At 43.8% G+C, this 22,761-nt stretch overlaps 2 protein-coding genes and 1 pseudogene across 3 annotated transcripts; all 3 read right to left on the bottom strand.

The window, feature by feature from the left end:
• Positions 1 to 3,564: 3,564 nt before the first annotated feature.
• LOC125516545 lies at positions 3,565 to 4,800 on the bottom strand (annotated as a pseudogene).
• Positions 4,801 to 4,985: 185 nt separating this feature from the next.
• On the bottom strand, positions 4,986 to 12,163 carry LOC125517552 (serrate RNA effector molecule-like). The gene is made up of 12 exons (XM_048682754.1): positions 11,702 to 12,163; positions 11,505 to 11,572; positions 11,167 to 11,221; positions 8,690 to 8,764; positions 8,522 to 8,596; positions 8,374 to 8,421; positions 8,115 to 8,183; positions 7,235 to 8,038; positions 7,091 to 7,139; positions 6,454 to 6,695; positions 6,176 to 6,370; positions 4,986 to 5,314 (listed from the first exon to the last, which is right to left on the bottom strand). Exons 1-12 carry the CDS (start codon positions 12,061 to 12,063, stop codon positions 5,254 to 5,256), a joined length of 2,103 nt encoding a protein of 700 aa, XP_048538711.1. The 5' UTR covers positions 12,064 to 12,163; the 3' UTR covers positions 4,986 to 5,253.
• A 2,015-nt stretch (positions 12,164 to 14,178) lies between these two features.
• LOC125517507 (GATA transcription factor 20-like) lies at positions 14,179 to 20,471 on the bottom strand. Of its 2 annotated transcripts, none has more exons than XM_048682717.1 (7): positions 19,840 to 20,471; positions 19,659 to 19,745; positions 19,466 to 19,578; positions 17,833 to 17,961; positions 17,286 to 17,391; positions 15,348 to 15,419; positions 14,179 to 14,577 (listed from the first exon to the last, which is right to left on the bottom strand). In XM_048682717.1, exons 1-7 carry the CDS (start codon positions 20,344 to 20,346, stop codon positions 14,437 to 14,439), a joined length of 1,155 nt encoding a protein of 384 aa, XP_048538674.1. In that variant the 5' UTR covers positions 20,347 to 20,471; the 3' UTR covers positions 14,179 to 14,436. The 2 variants fall into 2 exon arrangements, with proteins under 2 accessions (XP_048538674.1, XP_048538673.1); XM_048682716.1 differs by having other exon boundaries at positions 14,179 to 14,580; positions 19,840 to 20,470.
• Positions 20,472 to 22,761: the final 2,290 nt, after the last annotated feature.

Genomic DNA, 22,761 nt, shown 5'->3' with positions numbered 1-22,761 from the left:
GTTCTTGGTCATATTGTTGCTACGAGCAAGCCAGCTGTCTTCTCCCGCGCAAAAGCGAGTCATGAGTGTCGTGAGTGCTGTCATAGATTTCGGTTTTTCCTGTCCAAGGTGCCGGGCAAGCCACTCGTCACGGATATTGTGCTTGAAGGCTGCTAGGGCCTCTGCGTCCGGACAGTCGACTATTTGATTTTTCTTTGTTAGGAACCATGTCCAGAATTGCCTGGCCGATCCATCTGGCTGCTGAATTACGTGGCTTAGGTCATCTGCGTCTGGGGGCCGCACATAAGTGCCCTGGAAATTGTCGAGGAATGCGGCTTCCAGGTCCTCCCAACAACTGATTGATCCTGCTGGCAAGCTGTTAAGCCAATGCCGAGCTGGTCCTTTAAGCTTGAGTGGGAGGTATTTGATGGCGTGGAGATCATCGCCGCGGGCCATATGGATATGAAGGAGATAATCCTCGATTCATACCACGGGATCTGTTGTGCCATCATATGATTCGATGTTTACGGGTTTGAAACCCTCGGGGATTTGATGATCCATTACTTCGTCTGTGAAGCATAGTGGGTGTGCGGCACCTCTGTACTGGGCTATATCACGACGTAGCTCCAATGAGCTTTGTCTACTGTGTTCGGCCCTGCCGGATTTGTGTCCGGCGTGACGGTTACCGTCTCGAGTCATGGGGCGCCCACGCGATCCGTAGATCGATCTTGTTTGCCTTGCCTTGTCCTCCAACATATCTCACAGGTCAGGCGCATTTTCCCGTGCCTTGGTACGGGGTGCGGCTTGAGTGGAGGGCCGAGAGGCCTCTCTGTCGTGGCCACGAGGTGGCCGGTCGGCCGTATCAAGTGTTGGTGATATAGGTTTAAGTGCTTCCTCCTCTAATCGGGGTAGCAACCTGCGCTTTGGGTAGCTCTTGGAGGGGCGTTCGAGTTTATGCTCTTCGGCCGCAAGGACTTCAGTCCATCTGTCAACTAGCAAATCTTGATCAGCTCTAAGCTATTGCTGTTTTTTCTTGAGGCTTCTTGTCGTGGCCATAAGCCTGCGTTGAAAACGCTCTTGCTCAATGGGATCCTCTGGCACGACGAATTCGTCGTCGTTGAGGCTTGCCTCGTCTTCGGAGGGAGGCATGTAATTATCGTCCTCGACCTCTCTGTCTGCCGCTCTTTCATGAGGGCTAGCTTCTCCATCCTCCTACGTTGAATCTTGCTGGAGGGGGTTTTCTTCGGCACTCTCCGGAGTATTATTATCTCCCGTGCCGGAATCGCCGTGTTTGCTTTGGCGGGATTTTGAGCGGTGCCGCTGACGCCGGCGCTTAGGCTGTTTCTTGGAGGGGTCATCCTCCGCTGTTCCATCGCCATCTCCTTCTTTCGGGGTGTCCATCATGTATATGTCGTATGACGAGGTGGCTTTCCAGGGCCCAATAGGCGCTAGTTCTTCATCGTCTCCTGCATCGGCGTCCATACCGTCGATGTCTTCGAAGTCGAAGTCGAGCATGTCGGTTAAATCGTCGATAGTGGCTACAAAGTGGGTGGTGGGTGGGCTTTGAATTTCTTCATCGTCCGTACCCCAACCTTGCTGACCGCAGTCCGGCCAGGGCTCTCCTGATAAAGAGAGAGACTTTAGTGTCTTCAGAATATCACCGAAAGGCAAGTGCTGAAAGATGTCCGCGGCAGTAAACTTCATGATCGGCGCCCAATCGTATTCGATCGGCAGGGGCGCGGAGGGTTCGGAGTCCGGAGAGGAGTCCGGCTCCTTGGAGTCACGAGTCTCGCGGAGTGCAGGGCTGGTGTTCGGCTCGATCGCCGTTGGGATCACAGCCCCCGAGGCGGCGTCCAACCACCCATCCTCGATCGGCGCAGTTGGCTCCGAATTAAGGGTCGAAGCCGATGCGGGTGTGGCCTCCAGGGCACTGTTCGGCGGCAGAGCTAGATCATGCTCGTCGTGATAGTGCGACGCGCTCGGCAGTGGCTCGAATCCGTCGAGGATCAAGTCCCCGCGGATGTCAGCCGTGTAGTTTAAACTTTCAAATCTGACCTGACGGCCAGGGGCATAGCTTTCGATCTGCTCCAGATGGCCAAGTGAATTGGCCCGCAGTGCGAAGCCGCCGAAGACGAAGATCTATCTGGGGAGGAAGGTCTCACCCTGGAGACTGTATCGCTATTGATGATCGTAGGAGCCATCAAGCCTAACGGCGACACAGAAGAACTCTCAATGAAAGCACCAATGTCGGTGTCAAAACCGGCGGATCTCGGGTAGGGGGTCCCGAACTGTGTGTCTAGGCCGGATGGTAACAGGAGGCAAGGGACACGAAGTTTTTCCCAGGTTCGGGCCCTCTTGATGGAGGTAAAACCCTACGTCCTGCTTGATTAATATTGATGATATGGGTAGTACAAGAGTAGATTTACCACGAGATCAGAGAGGCTAAACCCTAGAAGCTAGCCTATGGTATGATTGTTGTTCTGTATGTTGTCCTACGGACTAAAACCCTCCGGTTTATATAGACACCAGAGAGGGTTAGGGTTACACAAAGTCGGTTACAATGGTAGGAGATCTACATATCCGTATCGCCAAGCTTGCCTTCCACGCCAAGGAAAGTCCCTTCCGGACACGGGACGAAGTCTTCAATCTTGTATCTTCATAGTCCAGGAGTCCGGCTGAAGGTATAGTCCGGCCATCCGGACACCCCCTAATCCAGGACTCCCTCACTTACCATGGAGCATATCCAGGAGTTCGCCTTGCTATGGGAAAAGCTATCCTCTATTACTCTCGACAATGATGCGCATGATACTATCCTATGAAAGTTCACGTCTCATGGAGAATACTCGGCATGGACGGCCTATATGGCGCAGTTTGCGGGACACATGATAAGCATCATACCTGCTCCTGTTTGGAAGGGTTGGGCCCCTCCGAAATGCAATTTTTTTGCTTGGTTGATAATTCAAAATAGAGTTTGGACAGCCGATTGATTGCACCGTCGTGGATGTCCGAACTGCAACCTCTGCCCGCTTTGCAAGCAAGTCCAGGAAACCGCAGCACACCTTCTCTTCCAATGCAGGTTCTCCTGGCGTGTCTGGATCGAGGTTGCAACATGGCTTGGTATACATGGTGATGTGGTGAGGAGCTGGCGAAATGAGGTTTCGGTTCAAGAATGGTGGATTAAAAATGTGGTTGAGCGTGGAGATCAGAGAAAGGCTATCGCCTCCCTGTTCATGCTCATGTCTTGGGAGATTTGGAAAGAGCGTAATGGAAGGGTTTTCCGTAACACCGCCACTACGACGATGATGCTCATCGCGAAGATAAAAGAGGAGGCCCATCTTTGGGCTATTGCAGGTGCCACCCACTTGAGTATTGTAATGCCGCAAGAGTAGATATTTGTCTCCTGCTTTGTGGTCATTTGTCTTAAACCTTCTACCTTAATCAATGAAAATGGCAAATCTTTTGCCTTGTTAAAAAAATAACAGGTTCCAAATCACGGCGACTTGGTAACAGTAAACTTGTTTTGTTAAACAGATAAAAGGCTTGCCGGATACGTACGAAAAATAAAGGAGACACGTACACAAAGCACTACACATGTGACACGAAGTTGTACTCCGTTCGATCCAAATCGATTGACGCGGCCTCTATACAATGTAAAATAGACATTGTATAGAGGTTGTGCTAATTAATTTGGATTGGGGGTGGGGGGGGGGGGGGGGGGGGGTACTAGACAACATCAAGCACATGCTAGAACATGAGAACATGAGGCATGATCCTTGGAACTTCTCGGCCACAACTTGGTCCATTCTGGCTTCCATGTCCTTGCTCATGTGGTTCACCCAATCCCCAACCTTCCCTTTCCTAAAAAATGAAGAGGGATCAACAACGAGCTGGCCCCCTGCAACCTCAACACGACTTGTCCGATTGGCAGGTGTGTTGCTAAGTGATGCGGAGCCGCATAAATCCGCAACTTGCTCCACGACCCCACCACTTTCCTCCTCTTGTGTGAACGGGACACCAAGGAAGCCTCCTAGCTTCCTAATAACCTTGGATGTGTCGGATACAACCTCCTCGTACCTCAAGAACATGACCTCCCGTGGCCTGGCCAAGCTTTCTTTCCGGTACTCAAGATAGTGATCCCAGAAAGGACCATAAGACGAACACCCCTCGCAGAACATCACAAATGCTTTATCCATGCTTACGGACGTACCTTGGTTCACCCTCTTCTCGAAGTGCCACCTTGAGATGGAGGCAAAGGCACACAATCCGGCACCCGAGGATGGACACTACAGGTGGGAGCAGGGAGAGCGGCGGGTCGGTGGAGAGCAGCCGCGGTGAGGGTAGCTTCTCGACACCGTCGAGGCCTCTTGAAAACAGTTTGATGAAAGGTACAAATTGATGAGGATGGCCCGCGAGTAATGGATGATCAGCCAAGGTATAACGAGATCTGTTTACGATGGTAAACAAGAGGGCCTTCAGCCAGGTAGCGCTGCATTTCAGGTGCGTGGCGAGGATGATGTCGTCTGGACGGGGCTTGAGCTTGTCTTGGGAGAGCCATGGAATCCCTGAGGGAATTTGCTCTGATCCACCAGTTGTAGAGGACCTTCCTTCTCTTGTAGAAAGCGTTGCTACGAGATTTTCAGTGTGGCTATTGGATGGTACGGCTTCAGATGGGCGAGTTCCCGGACTCTCTGTGGTCTCAGAATGATGTGCCATGACAAGACAAGCAGCTGCTGCTTCCCTTCATCAAAAGAAAAAAAAACAGCTTCTGCTTTACAGTGTTCTCCCCGTCAGTCGTACCAACACAACGAATTTGTTTTCTTTCATGTGAGCGAAGTATCTCACATATTGAAACTCGACACACCTGTAGAACAAATCCATATGTACATGTGCAATTTTTTAAGATTTTTTTGTCACTTCAAAAGTTCAACTTTAAAAAAAATAGGGCTCATGGAGCCAATATCCAAACGATTTCATTTTCATACATCCCATTATTAAATACAGTCTCAAAAGACAAAAAAAATGTTGTTTCAAATAGACGTTCAATCCTTTTCTGTGACTGCATAATAGTAGCAAATATCAGGTTCCAGCCATTTAAGCTAAAACTCACAACACATTACAGGCGTCCTCAAAAAATAACATATCTTCCTCCTATGCCTCTTCGCAGGAAATAAAAATACGTCCTCATTCTAATGGGAGGTCCAAAAACCTCAACGCAAATGGAGATGCTAGCGAGTGTTGGGCATTGGCAAGATTGCCTGTATGGCAGGACACAGCCTACAAACTTCTGTAGTCAAGAACAGTAACTTCCTCGTCGGGGGCATCGAGATCATTATAGCTGTAACCCAACCAGGACCCGAGATGAGTTAACAAGACAGCAAAGGATTAAGATAGAGTGGAGTAGCATGATAAAATCCAAAAACCGAGACATACTATACAATAACATAAAACAATACTTGCCTATACAGCAACATCAAAGAAATGTTACCATAAAACTTTAAGCCCCCACAAGTATAGTGACATTGTATTTTATTGCTGGTGTATAGACAAAATGCTACTCTCTCCATTCCACAATGTAGTGCTTCCTCTATCCACGTGTTTCAACTTTTGACCGTAAATTTAACTATCAGGCTGGTCGTAATGGGAGTATCATAACTAGTATCATGCATGCCAACTAGGCAATTTAGATGATGTGGCATAGAATTAAATGAAGAAAGAGAAGGTTGGGTATCATATTATGATACCGTATCATAATAAATGCTACACTACTATGTGTCATGCATGGTAATGAATAAAGTCATCTATGATACTACTATATGATACTATGCATTAGAGAGGTAGTATCATACACTAGTATCATGATACTAACTTATGATACTACCCATTACAAGCAGCCTCAAGACCGATTGCGGCGGGAGCAAAAATTATATCAGTGAATTCATATTCGAAAGAAGTTTTTAATTATATAATTTTTTTCTCCCGCCGCAGTTGGTCTCGTTGGTTAAATTTATGGTCAAAGTTGGACCTCGGGAAGCGCGGGCGCACTATATTTTGGAATGGAGGGAGTACTAAAACATAAGTTGCTTTACATTGAAGGAAGTATAGCGACATGGTATTCGATTGCTGGTAACAGTTCATATCTAGAGCAAATAAATTAACGAGACAATTAAATTTAGCATCATCATAACTAACTACTAACCTTCGCAAACGACGAGGATCATGATGGAAAGATGGTGGCATGGCTATAATTGGTGCTGGGCCCCCACCCATCATAGATCCAAGCACTCCTGAGTTGCCATGAGGTCCGCCATTTGGTTCGAATGGGGAAGGTCCTTGCTCTCTCAGCATATGCATGGCTATTTCTGGAGGTGCAGGAACAAATGGTCCCAATGGACTGAAAACAAAAGCACCCACACCATTTAGCAGGCTACAAAGTTCCTATTGAGGGTATATTGAAATTCGTAGCTTTTCACATACCCGGCACCGGGAACAGGCATCAATATCGGCGGAGCAGGGAATTCAGCCGAAAAAGGAGCATTGGAGCCTCTTCCACGGAAGGAATCAAACATCTGATCGTCAGGTCCATCACGGCTTGGAGAGCCATCACCTCTACCATGTCTGCCTCCATCTCTATCTGCCCTGTCATATTCTCTGCGATTGCCACGGTCATATCTCAGACGATTATCCATACCATTGTCAGATCTCCGCCTTGATTTGTCCTGCAAATCAGAAGTAGGATCGTTTTATCAAGATTGTCCATTGCATATTTCAATAGATGTTGATGCTGATGCAGTGTTGTTCTGTACGCTAACTAGTACTCCCTCCGTTCCAAATTACTCGTCGTGGTTTAGTTCAAATTTGAACTAAAAACACGACGAGTAATTTGGAACGGAGGGAGTAGCAGAAAGGCAAGAGACATACAAAATATATCTTCAATAGAAGTAGGGTATTAGTGCAGACTAATTTAAACCACAGATTCAAGACCAAGCTTCAACCATAACTAAAACCACAAGAGTAGAGCAAATGCATAAAACTTGCAAAAAGTATGCAGCACTTGCAGGTTATGCTATTTTATATTTTATTTAAGAATGCAAATGGAGTATGTGATTCTTACTGCTGCAGATTGCTGCATAACTGGTGTTCCACCTGGTGCATTAGGGTCACTGTTCACAAAGGAAAAACTTGATAAGTATTACCACCTAAAAAAATATTGATGGTAATGTCCTACAGATTGAAATAGAAGATTGCAGGAACATACCTCATGTAATTTTGGGAATAAATATCCTCCCGGAGGTTTGAAGTAACTTCCAACACAATCTCTGGATGCTTGAGCCTCAAATGCTTGTAAACAAACTCAGGAGCATGGAAAAGTTTTGTACAGCCCTTGGCTCCACAGCCATATTTCCATCCATACTTCTCATCCCTTATTTTCCTGACATGAGGTTCAAGGACTTCAGCAGCTGCTGCATCAATTTTATCCTTGGCCGTTAATATAACCATGGGATCTTGACCAGTCAACCTTTCCTGCCAGTAAGTATCCAGCTTCTTCTCCCAATCAGCAGCATTGATATTAGTTGTACTAGGAGTCTTATTATCAGTTCTCACATGACGAAGGCCTTTTGCCTCGTTCGTCTCGGACATGCCATAGTAATCAACTCCATGAATACGCCATAAATATGTAAGAAGGGTGTCAAGGAGCTCAACACCTTCAAGGCCCTTGACAGTTGTTAAGCCTCGGACTATAACTATAGGGCCCATAGATCCCATATGTGATTTGTCAACATCCGACTTCTCATGATCACCACTTGACAAGACATTTCCCTGAATACCCTTCTCGGTGTCCAGCCTACGGACAAGACCTAGGGTTCGTTCTATGTCAGTTTGAATTCGTCGAGGTTCAGAGCTGACCGGATGAGCCTTAGGAGCAGCAGAAAGAGGATCTGTTTCTTTTGAAGAACCTCTGCTTTGTTTTCTTCTTCTGTCACCATCTGCATCATCCTCGGAGTTTCCATCATTGCCATTTTCTGATTTATTTGCTGCAGACGCAATTATTCCAGGGCCACTGTCCAGCAGAATATTAGTTATCAACACGAAATCCAAATGAGCATGATAACACAAACTGTAGGAAAGTTACTCACAGGTCCAGAGTTCCATTTTGCAAATCAAGAAAGAAGTCCTTAGCGACTACTTTACAGCGTTCATTCCTCCTGTGTAAGCAAATCGAAATAGACCAATATTAGCAAGACTAAACTAACAACGATGCAGAAGGAATTAAAATAAACCGTAAAAAAACTCTGTATGTGAAGAGATTTTACAACCAAAACACTTTCCAAGTTCAAGGGTATGACAAGGGTAAAAAGACCAACAGAGAAGTATTAACATGGTATGCAACTCCACCTTTCAATAACAGATAATAAGTTGGTTGGATGGTACTTGTCTTTCAACCTGCAAGCGAAAAAATTGAATTGGACAATTTAAGTAATTGGGCTATATGTACTCCTGCTGAGGAAAGTTAGCACATGGAATTACATCATTCTAAGCATACCAGTCCTCATTCTTGTGGAGATCAAAATAAGCACGTTTCTGGGTAGTGATGTACTCCGTCTTGTACTCTTGGTACCTTGTTAACAAGCACAATAGTAAGTAAGAACAAAGAAGATGGCACCAGAGATATAATTGAAAATATTCTTTCACTAATGACAGTAATGATTACCTGCTCTCAGCTTCAGCTGGTGATACATCATCCTCAAGAACTTGAATGAACTGTTTGTAGGTCATTAAGCCTTCCCTGGTAAGATGCATAATCATATAAGAATAAGAGAAATATGCCATCAGAAACACACAAAGCTATGCTCCAATCTTCTATTTGAAACGTTAGAATGGATAGGTCCTGAAACTTGAGGAGAAAAGGTGCCTAAAGCTACTGAGGAATGACACAAATAAAAATCTGATACATAAATACGAGTAGGCTTAAACTACAATAGGAGTCTTCTCGGATTTGTTCAATTTTGAGGGGGGGGAATGGCTTGGACATCAAATCAAGCAACTCTGTTTTCAGACGCATGCTTGCCAGAAAAGTTCGGAAAAAAAAGGAATTGCATTCTGCTGCAAATATAATATCTAATATGTGTTCTTGGCGTGCATCAACATAGCATAGAATTCATGTGAAGTCTCCACATTGTGTTTTATTACATACTCCTACTTACATAAAATTGCTGCTCGGTAGAATGTTCAATTCAGATTGGTCAACAAAGTATCTTGAAGAGATATAATTTTTTCTCAAAGACGAAAGAAAACCAAACAAGAATTATGTTACCAACTAGCAAACATATACTCCCTCCGTTCACAAATATAAGATGTTCTGGATATTTCCATATGGACCACATACGGACTGAAATGAGTGCACAAACACACTAAAGCATGTCTATATGCATCCAATTCAGAAAAAAAAAGTTGGAACATCTTATATTTGTGAACGGAGTGAGTATTATACAATAGTAACCTGTTCCAACTTCCCATGATCCTGCCAAATACTTCACATATCTGATAAACATATTAAACAAGATCTTTTCTGATAGAACTACCAATATACCAAAATCTTTAGCAGGCAAAAAAGAACTTTAGGACAAATCATGAATCAGATATAAGGAAAAAGGCAAAGGGGTGAGACATTTTCATATTTCCAAGGGATGCAATCGTTTCATTTGTGTGTAACAAAATTCCAGCTCATGTCTTGAAGTTGTTTTATTTGGGTATAACAAACTTATGTAATTCCATTAGATGGCAATTTAAGAACTACAGGGAGCAAAGTTGTGGGACACAGCAACACAATTTAGTTTCTCCTATAGATCTCAACTCCAACAATCAAATCCAAAAAATGACCCACAGGTTTGTTGATGCATCAACATACAATAGCACAAAAAGAATCAACAGAATATTGAACTGATAAGTTAAAGTTAGACCATGTAGACATATAGCACTTATACCAGTACATAATAGACTTGGACCATCTAACCTTCTAATGCCCTCAACTATCAAGAATTCTGATTTCCACATCCACATATTCAAATTTCTATGTACTCCATAAGGTGTCATGTGTTCTTGAGAAATCACAGATGGTATCATGCTATAACAATTAACAAGTACAATTGCAAAATATGGTGCGAAAACATGACTTTTGTTCTGCACATAAAAAAACTAAATTACTAATTGATGCAGTTTGAATGACACACCATTCACCACGCTAACTGCACCAAATTGCTCTTCCTTGTACTCCATAATGTATATAATTTATATCCATCAACCTTTAATAATGACTTTTTGTAGTGGTAAAATGCATGTTCACACCAGGTTGAAAAATATATGATTTAACTCGACTACTCCAAACAAAATGTGCCATCCATTCATGTCCCTCCTCTTCTGAACAAGTACCAACGAATAAAGGAACTTATTGCAGATATGATGAAAATAGCAAAGATGAATATGTAAAAAAAAGGATTAGTGTAAACCGTGTAGCATGAATATCTATGCAAATATGCAAGAAAACTAAAGTAGTACACAACTACATATATCTCAGGGTTTTCACATGGAATTTTTAATGTAGATTTGTGCTCAATATAGTACCATGCACATCAAAATAGTGGACTATAACATGCAAACAATAAAATAATCAGCAAAGTTGGCCTCATGTTTATTATCTTGAGATAAAAAACTGAGAAATAATTCAAATAAAGTCAATGCCCAAACTGCCTGTTGTTAACAGATAAAGAATATTCTCATAAAATTCTCCATTTGACTGCATCCAAAACATACACCAATCCTGCCTTCGAGAGTTTAGCTGCTAGATTACTGGGAGGAGGCCTTTTGTGGTGGTGGTAGTAGTGCTGACTGTAAAAAGAGCACAAGGCTTGCTGGTGGCTAATAAGAGTAATGAGGAATCAAGGATCCAACGTGCATAGAGCCAAGGATCAGTTTGCTTTCGAACATCAAATATGGAGAATTTCTGAGAAGATTCTCTATCTGTTAACTGCGGCTAAGAGCATAGTAGAAGACTTAATTTGCATATTATTTTACAATACTGACGATTCCTGCATGTGCCCAGGAGGAAAAATAAGAGTGTCCAGAAACCCAAAAGACTAACCATAACAAGGAAATAAACATGTAGATGTAGGTAATTATATACATATATACCTTTGGGTATTCCCAGGACCATCATTCGGTGCCCCGAATCTAGAATCAGGCCAATCTGGATATCATAATTGAGTTGTCATCAGATTTTTCACTGAATGAACAAGGAGTCTTTTCTAAAGGTAAAAAAGAAGCGATGAATCGTGATAAACAATTGGAAGATGGATATGGTCAGGTGGTCAAATTTCGAACTGCAACTAAGAGCACCCCTAGGATGAAAGCTAATGGTGCGGCCGAGCACTCATAAACTTTTCCCACCGATGGTTTGATGTTGCGTATACTTACTTTTGGAGACTGATGGATAGGATTTGAATTCTCAATGAAGAAGGGCAAATCCTCACCTGAAGCACGATGCCTGCCGTGGTGCCGGTCATCGTCGTACCCACCTCTGCCTCCGCCACGGTCGTACCTGCAGAAGCAACATCATGAAACTTTACGACCCATCTCAGGAGCTAATCAGGCAACCAGTACGAAAAGCTCGATCAGCGACCGAGCTGAGGACGCCCAGAGTCCCACCCCCTGGGTGCGTTATCCGTACCGTGGTGGGGGGCTGCCGCGGCCTCCGCGGCGGTCGTACCCGTCGTCCCGCCTGGACCGCTTGAAGGGCGGCGACGGGGACCTCCTGGACGGCGGCGAGTGGCGGCGGCGCGGCGGGGGACTGCGCGAGCCGCGGCGGTCGCGGTCGCGGATGCGCTCGGGGCGCGAGGAGCCGATGGGCGGCGGCGGCGGCAGGGAGGGCCGCGGGGGCGAGCGGCTCCGCTTGCGGGTGGGCGGGGGCCCGCCGGGCGGCGGGGGCGGGGGCGGGGGCAGCGGCACGGGGCGGTCCTCGGGGCTGGGGCTGTCGGGCGGCGGAGGCAGCGGGCGGGGCGCCCCGGGGCTGGGGTCTACGACGTCCGCCATGGGAGGGGCGCTTGGCGGCGGGGCAGTTAGGGTTTGCAAAGCCGAGGAGGAGTGGAGCGGCTGGCGATGGAGCCGAGGGAGGCCGAGATGGGTACTAGGCCGCCGCGCACGAGATAACTAACGGGGAGGGTCGGGTCGGGCTCGAACCGCGAACGGGTTTTCCAGTGCTCCGGTCGGATAATAACATGTAGATAACTTGTTATTATCCAACGAACGTTCAGTTGACAAGGGGTGGCAGGCGAACGTTTTCTTTTTTGACAAGTTTATATGATGAGACATACTGCCTCTGTATTAGTGTCAGAAAATGTTTATATTATACTCCCTCCCTTCCTAAATACTCCCTCCGTTCCAAAATAGATGATCCAACTTTATACTAACTTTAGTACAAAGTTAGTATAAAGTCGAGTCATCTATTTTAGAACGGAGGGAATATTTGTCTTTTTAGAGATGTCAAATGGACTACCACATACGGACGTATATAGACATATTTTAGAGCGTAGATTCACTCATTTTGCTCCGTATGTACTCACTTATTGAAATCTCTAGAAAGACAAATATTTAGAAACGGAAGTAGTAGTATTTTTGACATGGATGAAATAGCAGATTTTTTCTGGGCGTGCTACGTGTACGCCTGTAGATCTTTTTAAAAGATCGGCCGGCTCGCGAGTTAGATGTGACACTCTACCATTGCAACACAGTTCTTGCATATATTATTTTTTTGCAATAGATGTCTTGTTGTAAAAAAAGGATGTCTTCATCTTTTTACAGCATAGCTGATGTTACGGGAAAAACTTCCGCAGCATTGGTGATGTTGCAGAAAAATTTGAGTGGAATGAGGAGCGGGGGACACATGTCGTACGAGCGAGATGACGAACGGAAGCTAAGAAATCAGTCGATTGAGGAGAATCGTTTCCTTTTTTGCAGTATTTTTTTCTTCTTTTCTGCAAGTTGCTATGTGTTTCTAAAGGAATTGCCATTATTCTCTCACAACCTAAATTGTTAGGGATTTCTTTTCGCAATTGCCACCCTGTCCTTTCTCTTCATTCTTTTTGTGGATGCCCACTAGTTGTAGCCTTGTGGCGGTCAATGGCGAGACAATGGAAAATTCCGACGTCCGGCGTCTAGTGCACACATGGCCGGAGCGGCTCCTTCATCTGCTTGCTGACTTGCCCGAAGAGGAACGAACATATACGCTCATGACGCTATGGCGATGTTGGCACGTCAGGAATGAGATTGTCCACGACAAACAACCACCTCTTGTGGAAGCCTGAACTAGGTTCCTAATCAGCTACATGAACTTTCTTTTGGCCATTGAGGCGAATCCCCAAGGTGATCATGTCAAAGGGAAGATGATGGTTGCGCCCCAGCTCAGAAGGAAAACACTATCGTACATGCAGCATGAGAAGCCGCAGCACCTGGGTGGCGCCGCCCAACATCGATGGTTCTGGGGCTGGCATGGTCCTCCATGATGAACATGGTGCTATTATTCTCTTTTTGTTGTGAGCTACGGCATTGTGCATCCCCGCTAGAGTCAGAACTAGCTGCTTATTTGGAGGGCATCTCCCTTGCTTCCCAGCGGTCTGTGTTGCCTGCCAATTGTTATTCAAATGGATTACCTCGACGTGGTAAAGCTGATCAAGGAAGGAGTGGATGACCAACCGAAGCATATGATGATGGTTTGAGAGATTGTTGCTCTTCTTCAGGATCTTGATGAATTCTTAATCAAGCATGTTAGGAGAGAACAAAATGTTGTAAGTCACCTTTTAGCTTTGGTCGAATTAAGAAGCACAAAGCAGTCTCGCTTCGATCAAGTCGGACGAGGTCCCGACACGATGTAATGCAGACTTGGCTGTTGCTTGATCAATGAATTCACCCTTTCCTCGCCAAAAAAAGAGGGGGTCCTTTCTTTTTGGATATGGACGGTGGAGACGGTGATCTTATATTTTTATTTCCCTGCAGACTCAGCTGTATGTCCAGCACCAGGGGAGGAATGTCGTTCTGTATTTATTTTTATTTTTTAAACATAAATTCTGCACTCAGCACAGAGCACAGAACTCAGTAAGAAACAGCAGGTTGCTTCAGCATGGGTTAAAACGACTACTTTGATATCATCTGTAAATAACAACAGGCCACAGGGCATTCACATTGGACTCAAACAAGAAACATAATTGTTATATAGCCACAACAACAGCGGTAAGCACGATTCCATCAGATAAAAACAGCAGCTCTTTAAACCCTAGACGACACTAATACCAACAGCCTAACTCTCAGGTTATATTACAAGCAGTTTTCACCTACACAGGAAGTTCACTCTCAAAGAGGATGGCGCTCCTTCATCCATCCACCATTAAAAACAAGCAGCAATCCCGCTCATCATGTCGAAGAACCATGGTCGTGACCGTTGGCATCGGTCGCTGGTGCTGGGTTTTGTTGCTCGGCAAAGGGCACTATGGCAGCATTTCCATTCTGCTGAGAGAGGGTGCTTCCATTCTGCTGAGAGAGGGTGTTTCCATTCTGCTGAGAGTGTGAATTCAAGCGTTAACCACCAGCTCATTCATAATATCAAAATCGTCGGAAGGATTAGGTGTAGGTTGGAAAACGGATTCCTAAGTCGTAACAGGATGGTGGAGATACTTCTAACATAGATCCTCTATACTTGCTGCTTGAAATGGGGGTATCTAACATTTTTATGGCATCGGAAGAAGAAAAAGGCATATCACCTTATGTGCTTCGGACTCTTGGTGCAAATATATGGTTACAAAATCAGACATTTTGTCGGTGTTAACCAAACCAATGTTTAATAAACAATGGATTCCATAAAAACAAGGCACCCATTCATGTCACCCAATTTTTCAAATGGGCTTCTGGAGTCAATGATGTATTGAAAGAGATCAAGATTAGTTAAGATTATAACATAAACCGATGATCCTCTTTTTCTATATTCCATTTTCCAGGACACGGGAACCATAATTTGTTTTATGTCCTGTTATGTACGTACTTGTTAATTTTAAATGACTGAAAATACGTTAACCAATTTTTACTCAGTATTTTCAGAAGTTTCAGCCATTGCTTAGTATTGGGACCATTGTTAAGATGGACATCATGCAAAATACAATCCTTTCTCAGATAATTATATAAGATATGGACTCAACTCAATTTTTAAGAAAGAACAAATAATCGCTTCAGCTTATAGGGAAAGTCTAAACCAAGCATACTCATCCTGAAGTTTAAACCAAGCATACTCAGTATTTTCAGAAGCAGCTAATAATAGGTAAGAGACTTACACTATCATTTGGACCTGTTGACACCATTTGAAGAGATGGGGGAGTAGACTTTGATAGGTCCCTCAACATGCCCTATAGAAAATAAACATGGAAGGTTAGCAAGTCGTCTGGCATAGTGGCATCAACTTCACATAAAGAGGAGAACTGGGCTACAGCCCAGTGGTGGGTGTGAAGTTCTGTCACCCCACCCTCCAAGGTTCGATTCCTGTGATGTGAATTAATTTCTCTGAGTATTTTACGGAGTGGAAAAGCTGGTGCCACGTTGTCTTCTTCAAACAAAACCATGAGACTCCTTCCCAAGGGGTCTCTTTTAGAATTCACAAAGGGGTTATACAAAAAAAATTACATGCACATAAAATTTTCATTTGCGAGGTAAGGTGCTTGAATCCAATAATACATGAAAGAGAAACTAAGCGATGCAGAATTTAGACATCACCAACCTTCTGTGTAACAGATCATTTATGGACCGCCGATATTTTTTCAAATAAAAATAATGATTAACCCATAAAGCATTATTGACAGGTTAATTTGCTTCACTTGTATAAAGTGCTGAGAAGAAAAATACTCTTTAACTCCACTACGAAATACACTCAAATGGTAACACCTGTTATTTGTCGAGCATTTTTCCACAGCAGAGATTAAATACAACCAAACATGCACACCATCCAGGATGCATCTAGATTCATTACAATCATCTAGATTTTTTGTTCAGTAGAATTTAATCTAAACTAATGTTAGAACTGTTCGTTTTTACAGAAAACAAGGAACAAACTAGATACTAAGCGTTCTAGTGCCCTGAACTTCACCAATATGATATGCAGCAAACAGAAAAGGACACAGTGTTTTACGGCCAATGAATCATTGTGTAGATACATAAATAGATCAAGATATTACCCCGCCCGTTGCTGCGGGAATTGATTGCAATATATTTCATTGATTTGATTGTCTGAAGCTTCCATCGTCGAATTAATAATATATGAACTAAAGCTAAAAAAAAATATTATATACTGTATTTGGTTATTGCGTAGTCTGAAAATATTTTGAATATAAATGGCATAACGTAATGGAAAGCTTTTTTTCATACATGTTGAGTGGACCTTTGATGAAGTGGCATGTGTGGTGAGGTGGAAGGTGTGCATGAGATCAACTAATAATGGAAAACCTTTTCTCATGCATGAAGTGGTGGACCTTTGATGAGGTGGCATGTGTGCATGTCAAGATATAGAGGTAGTGGGGATGAACTATTTAGGTATATAGGATAAGTTAACCAAGTAGTAAAATAACCTATGTATTAATTAATTGATAGTGAAGTGAGCCGTTTCAACACAAAGGACCCAACAACAACAAAGCCTTTAGTCCCAAACAAGTTGGGGTAGGCTAGAGCTGAAAGCTGAAACCCATAAGATCTCGCAACCAACTCATGGTTCTAGCACATGGATAGCAAGCTTCCACGCACCCCTGTCCATCTTCGGTGATACTCCAGTCCTTCAGATCTCTCTTTACGAACTCCTCCCATGTCAGGTTCGGTCTACCCCGACCTCTCTTGACATTATCAGCACGCTTTAGCCATCCGCTACGCACTGGAGCTTCTGGGGGCCTGCGCTGAATATGCCCAAACCATCTCAGACGATGTTGGACAAGCTTCTCTTCAAGCGGTGCTACCCCAACTCTATCTCGTATATCATCATTCCGGAGCTGACTGTTGATAATTCCATTATACAGCATGATCTAAAAGTTATTCTGTCTATTCAACAATATATTTCCCGCATGGATACCTACTTTGATAGAATCTATCGAGTGAGAAAAGAATAGTACGATTACGTAAACTAATACTCCAATTTGTGTCCCACAGATATTGTGAGATGGAGGTAGTACACTATATGCTTCTATCCTCAATTAAATTGATATGCAACAGCACTAGCAAGTATTTACAAGTACCTTATTTGCCCACATGAGGCCGCAAGCATTGCATAATGTTCTTGGCCCTTCAGGTCCACGACGCATCATAGGTGTATTATGTGCATTAGTACCACAGTGATGGCATCTGAAAGAATTTGAAAGAAGTCAGCCATCGGTAAAATTCACAAATAAAATCCTATGTGTTTAAGAAATCAAAAGGTAAGATCTAACAGATACCCCATATGGAAAGAAGCATCTGTCCATGTATGCTAGGTGTCAGATAATACCTTCAGTCCATGTCAAACTTGCTTGCACAACTAACAAAGTAAGCAAATCTGAATATCCCAGGGAAGATGAGCTAGGCAAAAAAAAGGTACTGGTATATACTATTATGTGTACCAGCCAGCTCTATGAATTATGTGCCATAAATTGTGTTTCTTTGTGGGACCTACAGTGACATACTAGAGCATTTAATTTCAAAAACAGCAATGATCGCACAGAAGGCATCTTTCAGAGCATCCAGAAATATTGCTGGATAACTCAAATACATTCCACTAACTCAGCAAAATACATTTCATCAACTTACGAAGCAGCAGACGGAGGTCGACCTTCCACTGATCCCCAATTTGGGGAGCCATCTGCAGTTGCCAGTTCAGATGTTCCGTCATCAGGTTTTGGTTTTGAAGATGTAAATTGGCCTCTATTACGCTGCATCCTATAAATACATGGAAAATATGGAAATGCATCAATAGTGTCTGTGCATAATCAGTGCAGAAGTAACTTAGACAACAAGCAAAATATAATCTTATCTAAATCAAAGAATGTTAGTATCAGAATACTAGGTAGTTTTTTTTTCAGTAGTATCATATCATAGAATCACGATACTTTTTATAAAACTACAATTGGTATATATAATAAATAAAATGCTCATCTAACACAAATTATAGGACAATACTGTAGTACTCCCTCCGTCCCAAAATTCTTGTCTTAGATTTGTCTACATACGGATTTATCTATTCACATTTTAGTGTTAGATACATCCATATCTAGATAAATCTAAGACAAGAATTTTGGGACGGAGGGAGTATATGCTAGAATTGCATTATACTAATACCATGCACGAGATCAATCCCAAACTGATGAAGTACAAATTTTTAACCCGACCAACACAACACAACAAAATTGTTTTAATAGATGCAGCGTCTATGTTTTTTTGCTGAATGCAGCGTTCACATTAATTTCACTACAAATTCATTTCTGGAAAATCATTTACTCTCTCATTCAAGAGATGGAGAACATGGCGTCTAATGAATGCAGCCCAACTAAAAAAGCGCTGATAGATGTATGATTAAGCGTGCCTAGGCGCTAGGCGACAGCAGAACTCCTAGCCTTAAGCATGCCTATGCGTGCGCTTAGGCGATATAGACTCTATGCAGAGGCAAAATTAGGAATGTACACCTAACTCTTTTTTGGATCTTGCGCACATGAATGTACCTAAGTGGGCTTCTACTAAGAAGCTGAAGCCCAAGGTCTTCACAGGGTTTGTGAGGTGACTATGCAGGAGCAATAGACGAGAGGTCTAGTGCCCACCTCGACTAGAACTAGACATGCTTATAATGTTTTATGTGGCCTTGCTTAACCCACCATTGCAAAGCATGGCCAGGCCTTGCGGTTTTGTTCCCATAGATAGTGGTACCACAGTCCACACATAGTTCATGTGCGCCAATCCTAGCGATTCTACCTGTGGGAATGTAGTGTAACAATGATAAGGTGGAATTGCAATACATGATAGTGATACACTACAAATCATTTGGCTCTGGTAAGAATGTAGAATCACAAGATAGTATGATACTATGATATGACCCTGGAACCATATCAAAATCAATAAGTGCCACACTAGTATTACAACTGAGTGAACTGACAAGAATCATGGCATACCAATGATATTTGACACGGTACAAACTAACAAGGCAAATGGAACAACTAGAGGCAATTAATTAATCTTTATACTGAACAGAGTTTGTTAATAAAAATGCAGTGGATGAGCATATGTTCCCAAGAAAACAACGGCAAAATAATACGCGTAAGGGATGTAACATATTTAAATGTATGCCATCAAATTTTGCCTTAATAACCTTTCAAGACATAATATGACTGCAATTTCCCAGACAACATTTCAGACATAACGATTGGAATTCCCAGCCAATGACTACACCAACCTTAGTGCAACTTCCTTGCGAACTGTATACCGGATCTTCTTATCAAAGTTCCGCTCTTTCCGCTTCTCCCTAAACCTCATCAACGATGCCACCCGGTGTGGAAAATTCAACCTCTGAATCATAGTAAATTCAACCTCTGACGCATGTGAATCATCCAGCACATAGAATATTAACTGTCATCACTTGTCTCAACCTTACTGTATGGAGTAGATGATGATGCTCCGGCACCCATGCCTGGGTTCAGCTCCCTTCCCCCTAGCAGCAAAAGCACAGCTTGCACCTGCGACAGCAATCAAAGACTACTGAATTACTTGCGAAAGAGGCAGAGGAGACAAAATTATACTACTACTACTTGCAAACGGCAAGAGACGGACCTTATCAGGGGAAACAGAGTCGAACACGTAGACCTCGCCCTGAAATGAAAGAGTGAGCTGGTTACCCGTGGTGGGCGGCACAATCGCAGAGACCATCGCGCCGTGCGGGTCCAACGGTGCGCCGGCCGCAGCTGCAGCAGCCGCCTGTGCCGCGGCCTCGGCGTCTATTGGGACGGACTCCCCGTTGCCGCCGTGCTGCCCGTCCCCCTCGCCATCGTCGTCGTCCTCCTCCATCTCCTCCTCTTCCTCCTCTTCCTCCTCCTCCTCTTCCTCCTCCATCTCCTGCTCCTGCGCGTGCTCGTACGCGTTCATCGCCTCCGCCTCGGCCGCGACGGCCGCGATGGACGCGTTCAAGGCCTCCGCCTCGGCAGCCACGGCCGCGAGGTGGTCAATCACGGCGTCCGCTGCTGCGGGCGCAGCGGCGGGCGCGGGCGGGTCCTCCGCCGGCTTCGGGGGGCGCTCGGGGCCCCGGCGTGGCTGGTATGGCTTGCCGTCGTGCTGTGCCATGGCGAGGGACCGGATCGGACCGGATCGGACGACGGGGATGGGGGTGGGGAGGAGGGTGTGATAACCCTAGGATCGCGATCCGATTTTGGTTTGGAGGGTGGAAATGGACACGGGCTGAGAGGTGCAGGGAGCGCGAGCGGTTTTCGGGCGGATCTCAGCCGTCCCGTCTCTGACAAAGGGTCGACCGGTCGAGTCCCATTCCAGGGTTCAGATATCTTCCAATTTTTCAAACATCCTCTCTTTTTCAAATCCAAACTTCTCTTTTTTTTTTCCAGGGAAATCCAAACTTCTCTATCTTTATTGATAATTAGCAAACATTATCTTCTCTAACAAAATATACACGGATTAATATACAACTGCATGATTAGGTCCATTAGGCCCTATTTGGTTTCAAATAAGTCACCAACTTATAAGTCGAAAAGTGCAAAAAGTGACTTATTTTGCCAAACGGACCCAACTTATAAGTCACCCCAACTTATAAGTCATAAGTTGCTCCACCCCAACTTAAAACTTATAAGTCATCTCCTTTTACGTGGGTCCTATCACCTTTACATTAAAAAACAAGATGGGAAGGTGTGCTCATGTGACTTATAAGTCAGATGACAACCAAACAAACGTGACTTATAAGTCACTGATTTTAAGTCACCTGACTTATAAGTCAGGTGAATTATTGGAACCAAGTATGCCCTTAAGCTCAATCTAGCATCTAACCTTAATCTAATCTGTTCTCTCATATGCATTTAGTAATTTAGATTGACCGATTGTACTCCACGCATCCCAAATCCCTACAATTACGCAAGGAACAAAAAGGGAATTGATCGCAATCGGATCCCTTCATTTTTGTGTGTTGCCTTGCTCATGCTCGCTCAAAACAATTTCCCCGCGATCCATGCCGCCTGCCTCTACCCGTCGGACGCTCCCGCCCGCTTGGCTAGAGACATGCATCACCTGCCATTTTCTCGTATTCATGTGCTCCATGCTAAAAAAAAGGTTTGCTGACGAAAAAGGTGTGATTTTTCTTCGTCCAAAATCACATCCCAAGTTTGCATTTCATGTTTGTAGTAAAAAAAGAATGCATGGTGATATATTCATGTCTTAGAGACGTTATGGCGGTTTAGCCATCCATCGGGGGAGGAACATGCCTACTTAAGAGAGACTAGTGTGTTGGAAAGTTTTTGCATTAATATTTCATTTCAGTCGACTTTGACAATTCGACTAGAACCTACGACGACATTGCACCTATCAATTGTTAAACTAACTTTGAAGTTGTTATTAACCAAGCGGGATATGATACACCAAACTACAAAGGTTTAATCCTTCGGTGCAACCGATAACAAGTAGTACTACTTTTGATCCAAAATAAGTGTCGCAGTTTTGAATAGTTCAAAACCGCGACACTTATTTTGAGTCAGAGGTAATAAGATTTATGGATATCAATATGAGTATTGCGAATATGGATGGATGATTGATTAACTTGAGGTTTTGACGAGTGGTTCGCATGTGGCCGTTGGATATATCCGCTTACATGAAGTTGCAACAATGACGAAACAAATCTCAGGGTTTAGAAAATGCCATAATGGTGGTATTTATGGAGGGTATAGAGAAACTTAGTTGCTTCATCTGAATTAGGAAGATGCCCCCCTCCCCAAGTGCAAGGGTTGGTAGCGAGCAGTAGTTTTCCTCAAGCAGATGACCTTAAGGTGTATCAGACCAGTGGGAGTTGCAGACCAACCAATTATCAGTACATGCACACATAGATACAAAACTTCCTTGGTCCCCAGCGAAATTAGTGAGATTGTTAGTCTCACTAGCTTTCTAGTTACAAGGATTAAATGCATGGGTGTATGGAAGATTGATTGCAACAAGAAAAAAAAAACAAGGAATTGTAAAGAGAGTGTTGATCGAGGTTGTAAGAAATAGGAAGAACAATGGACCGGTATCCATAGCTTCACTAATGGCTTCTCTCCTGTAACGCCCGGATAATTAAACTACAGTGATTCCCCGCTAATGATGCCACGTCACCACGGTTACTGTGGTAAACTCTCGATAGTTCAGAACCGAAACAAGTTCAAAATTCAAATAAAAGAAAACAATAAAAGTTTTCAAACATTAAAATAAAAATGTTCGGTTTGCACTAAATATTACATAGATAATTATGGTGTAGAAGTTACAGTTTTATAAAATGCATAAATATTTTAAATTGAATTAAAACAGAAAGGAAAAGAAATAAAAAAAAAAAAAAAGAAAATACAAAACAGAAAAGCTAAAACCTAAAGCTAACAAAAAAAAAAGTGAAAGAACCCTCTCCCTGGGCCGTGGCCCAACTGGACCAGCCCACTGGCCCAGACCGGCCCCCACTCCCCCATAACCCTACCCCCCCCGAAACCCTAACCCCACCCCGTCGCCCCCAGCCGC

This window comes from Triticum urartu, chromosome 6 (assembly GCF_003073215.2).
Source record: "Triticum urartu cultivar G1812 chromosome 6, Tu2.1, whole genome shotgun sequence".
In the NCBI taxonomy this organism is placed as follows: Eukaryota; Viridiplantae; Streptophyta; class Magnoliopsida; order Poales; family Poaceae; genus Triticum; species Triticum urartu.
The sequence above is the reverse complement of the archived record's forward strand: the minus strand, read 5'-3'. Positions and strand labels throughout refer to the sequence as shown.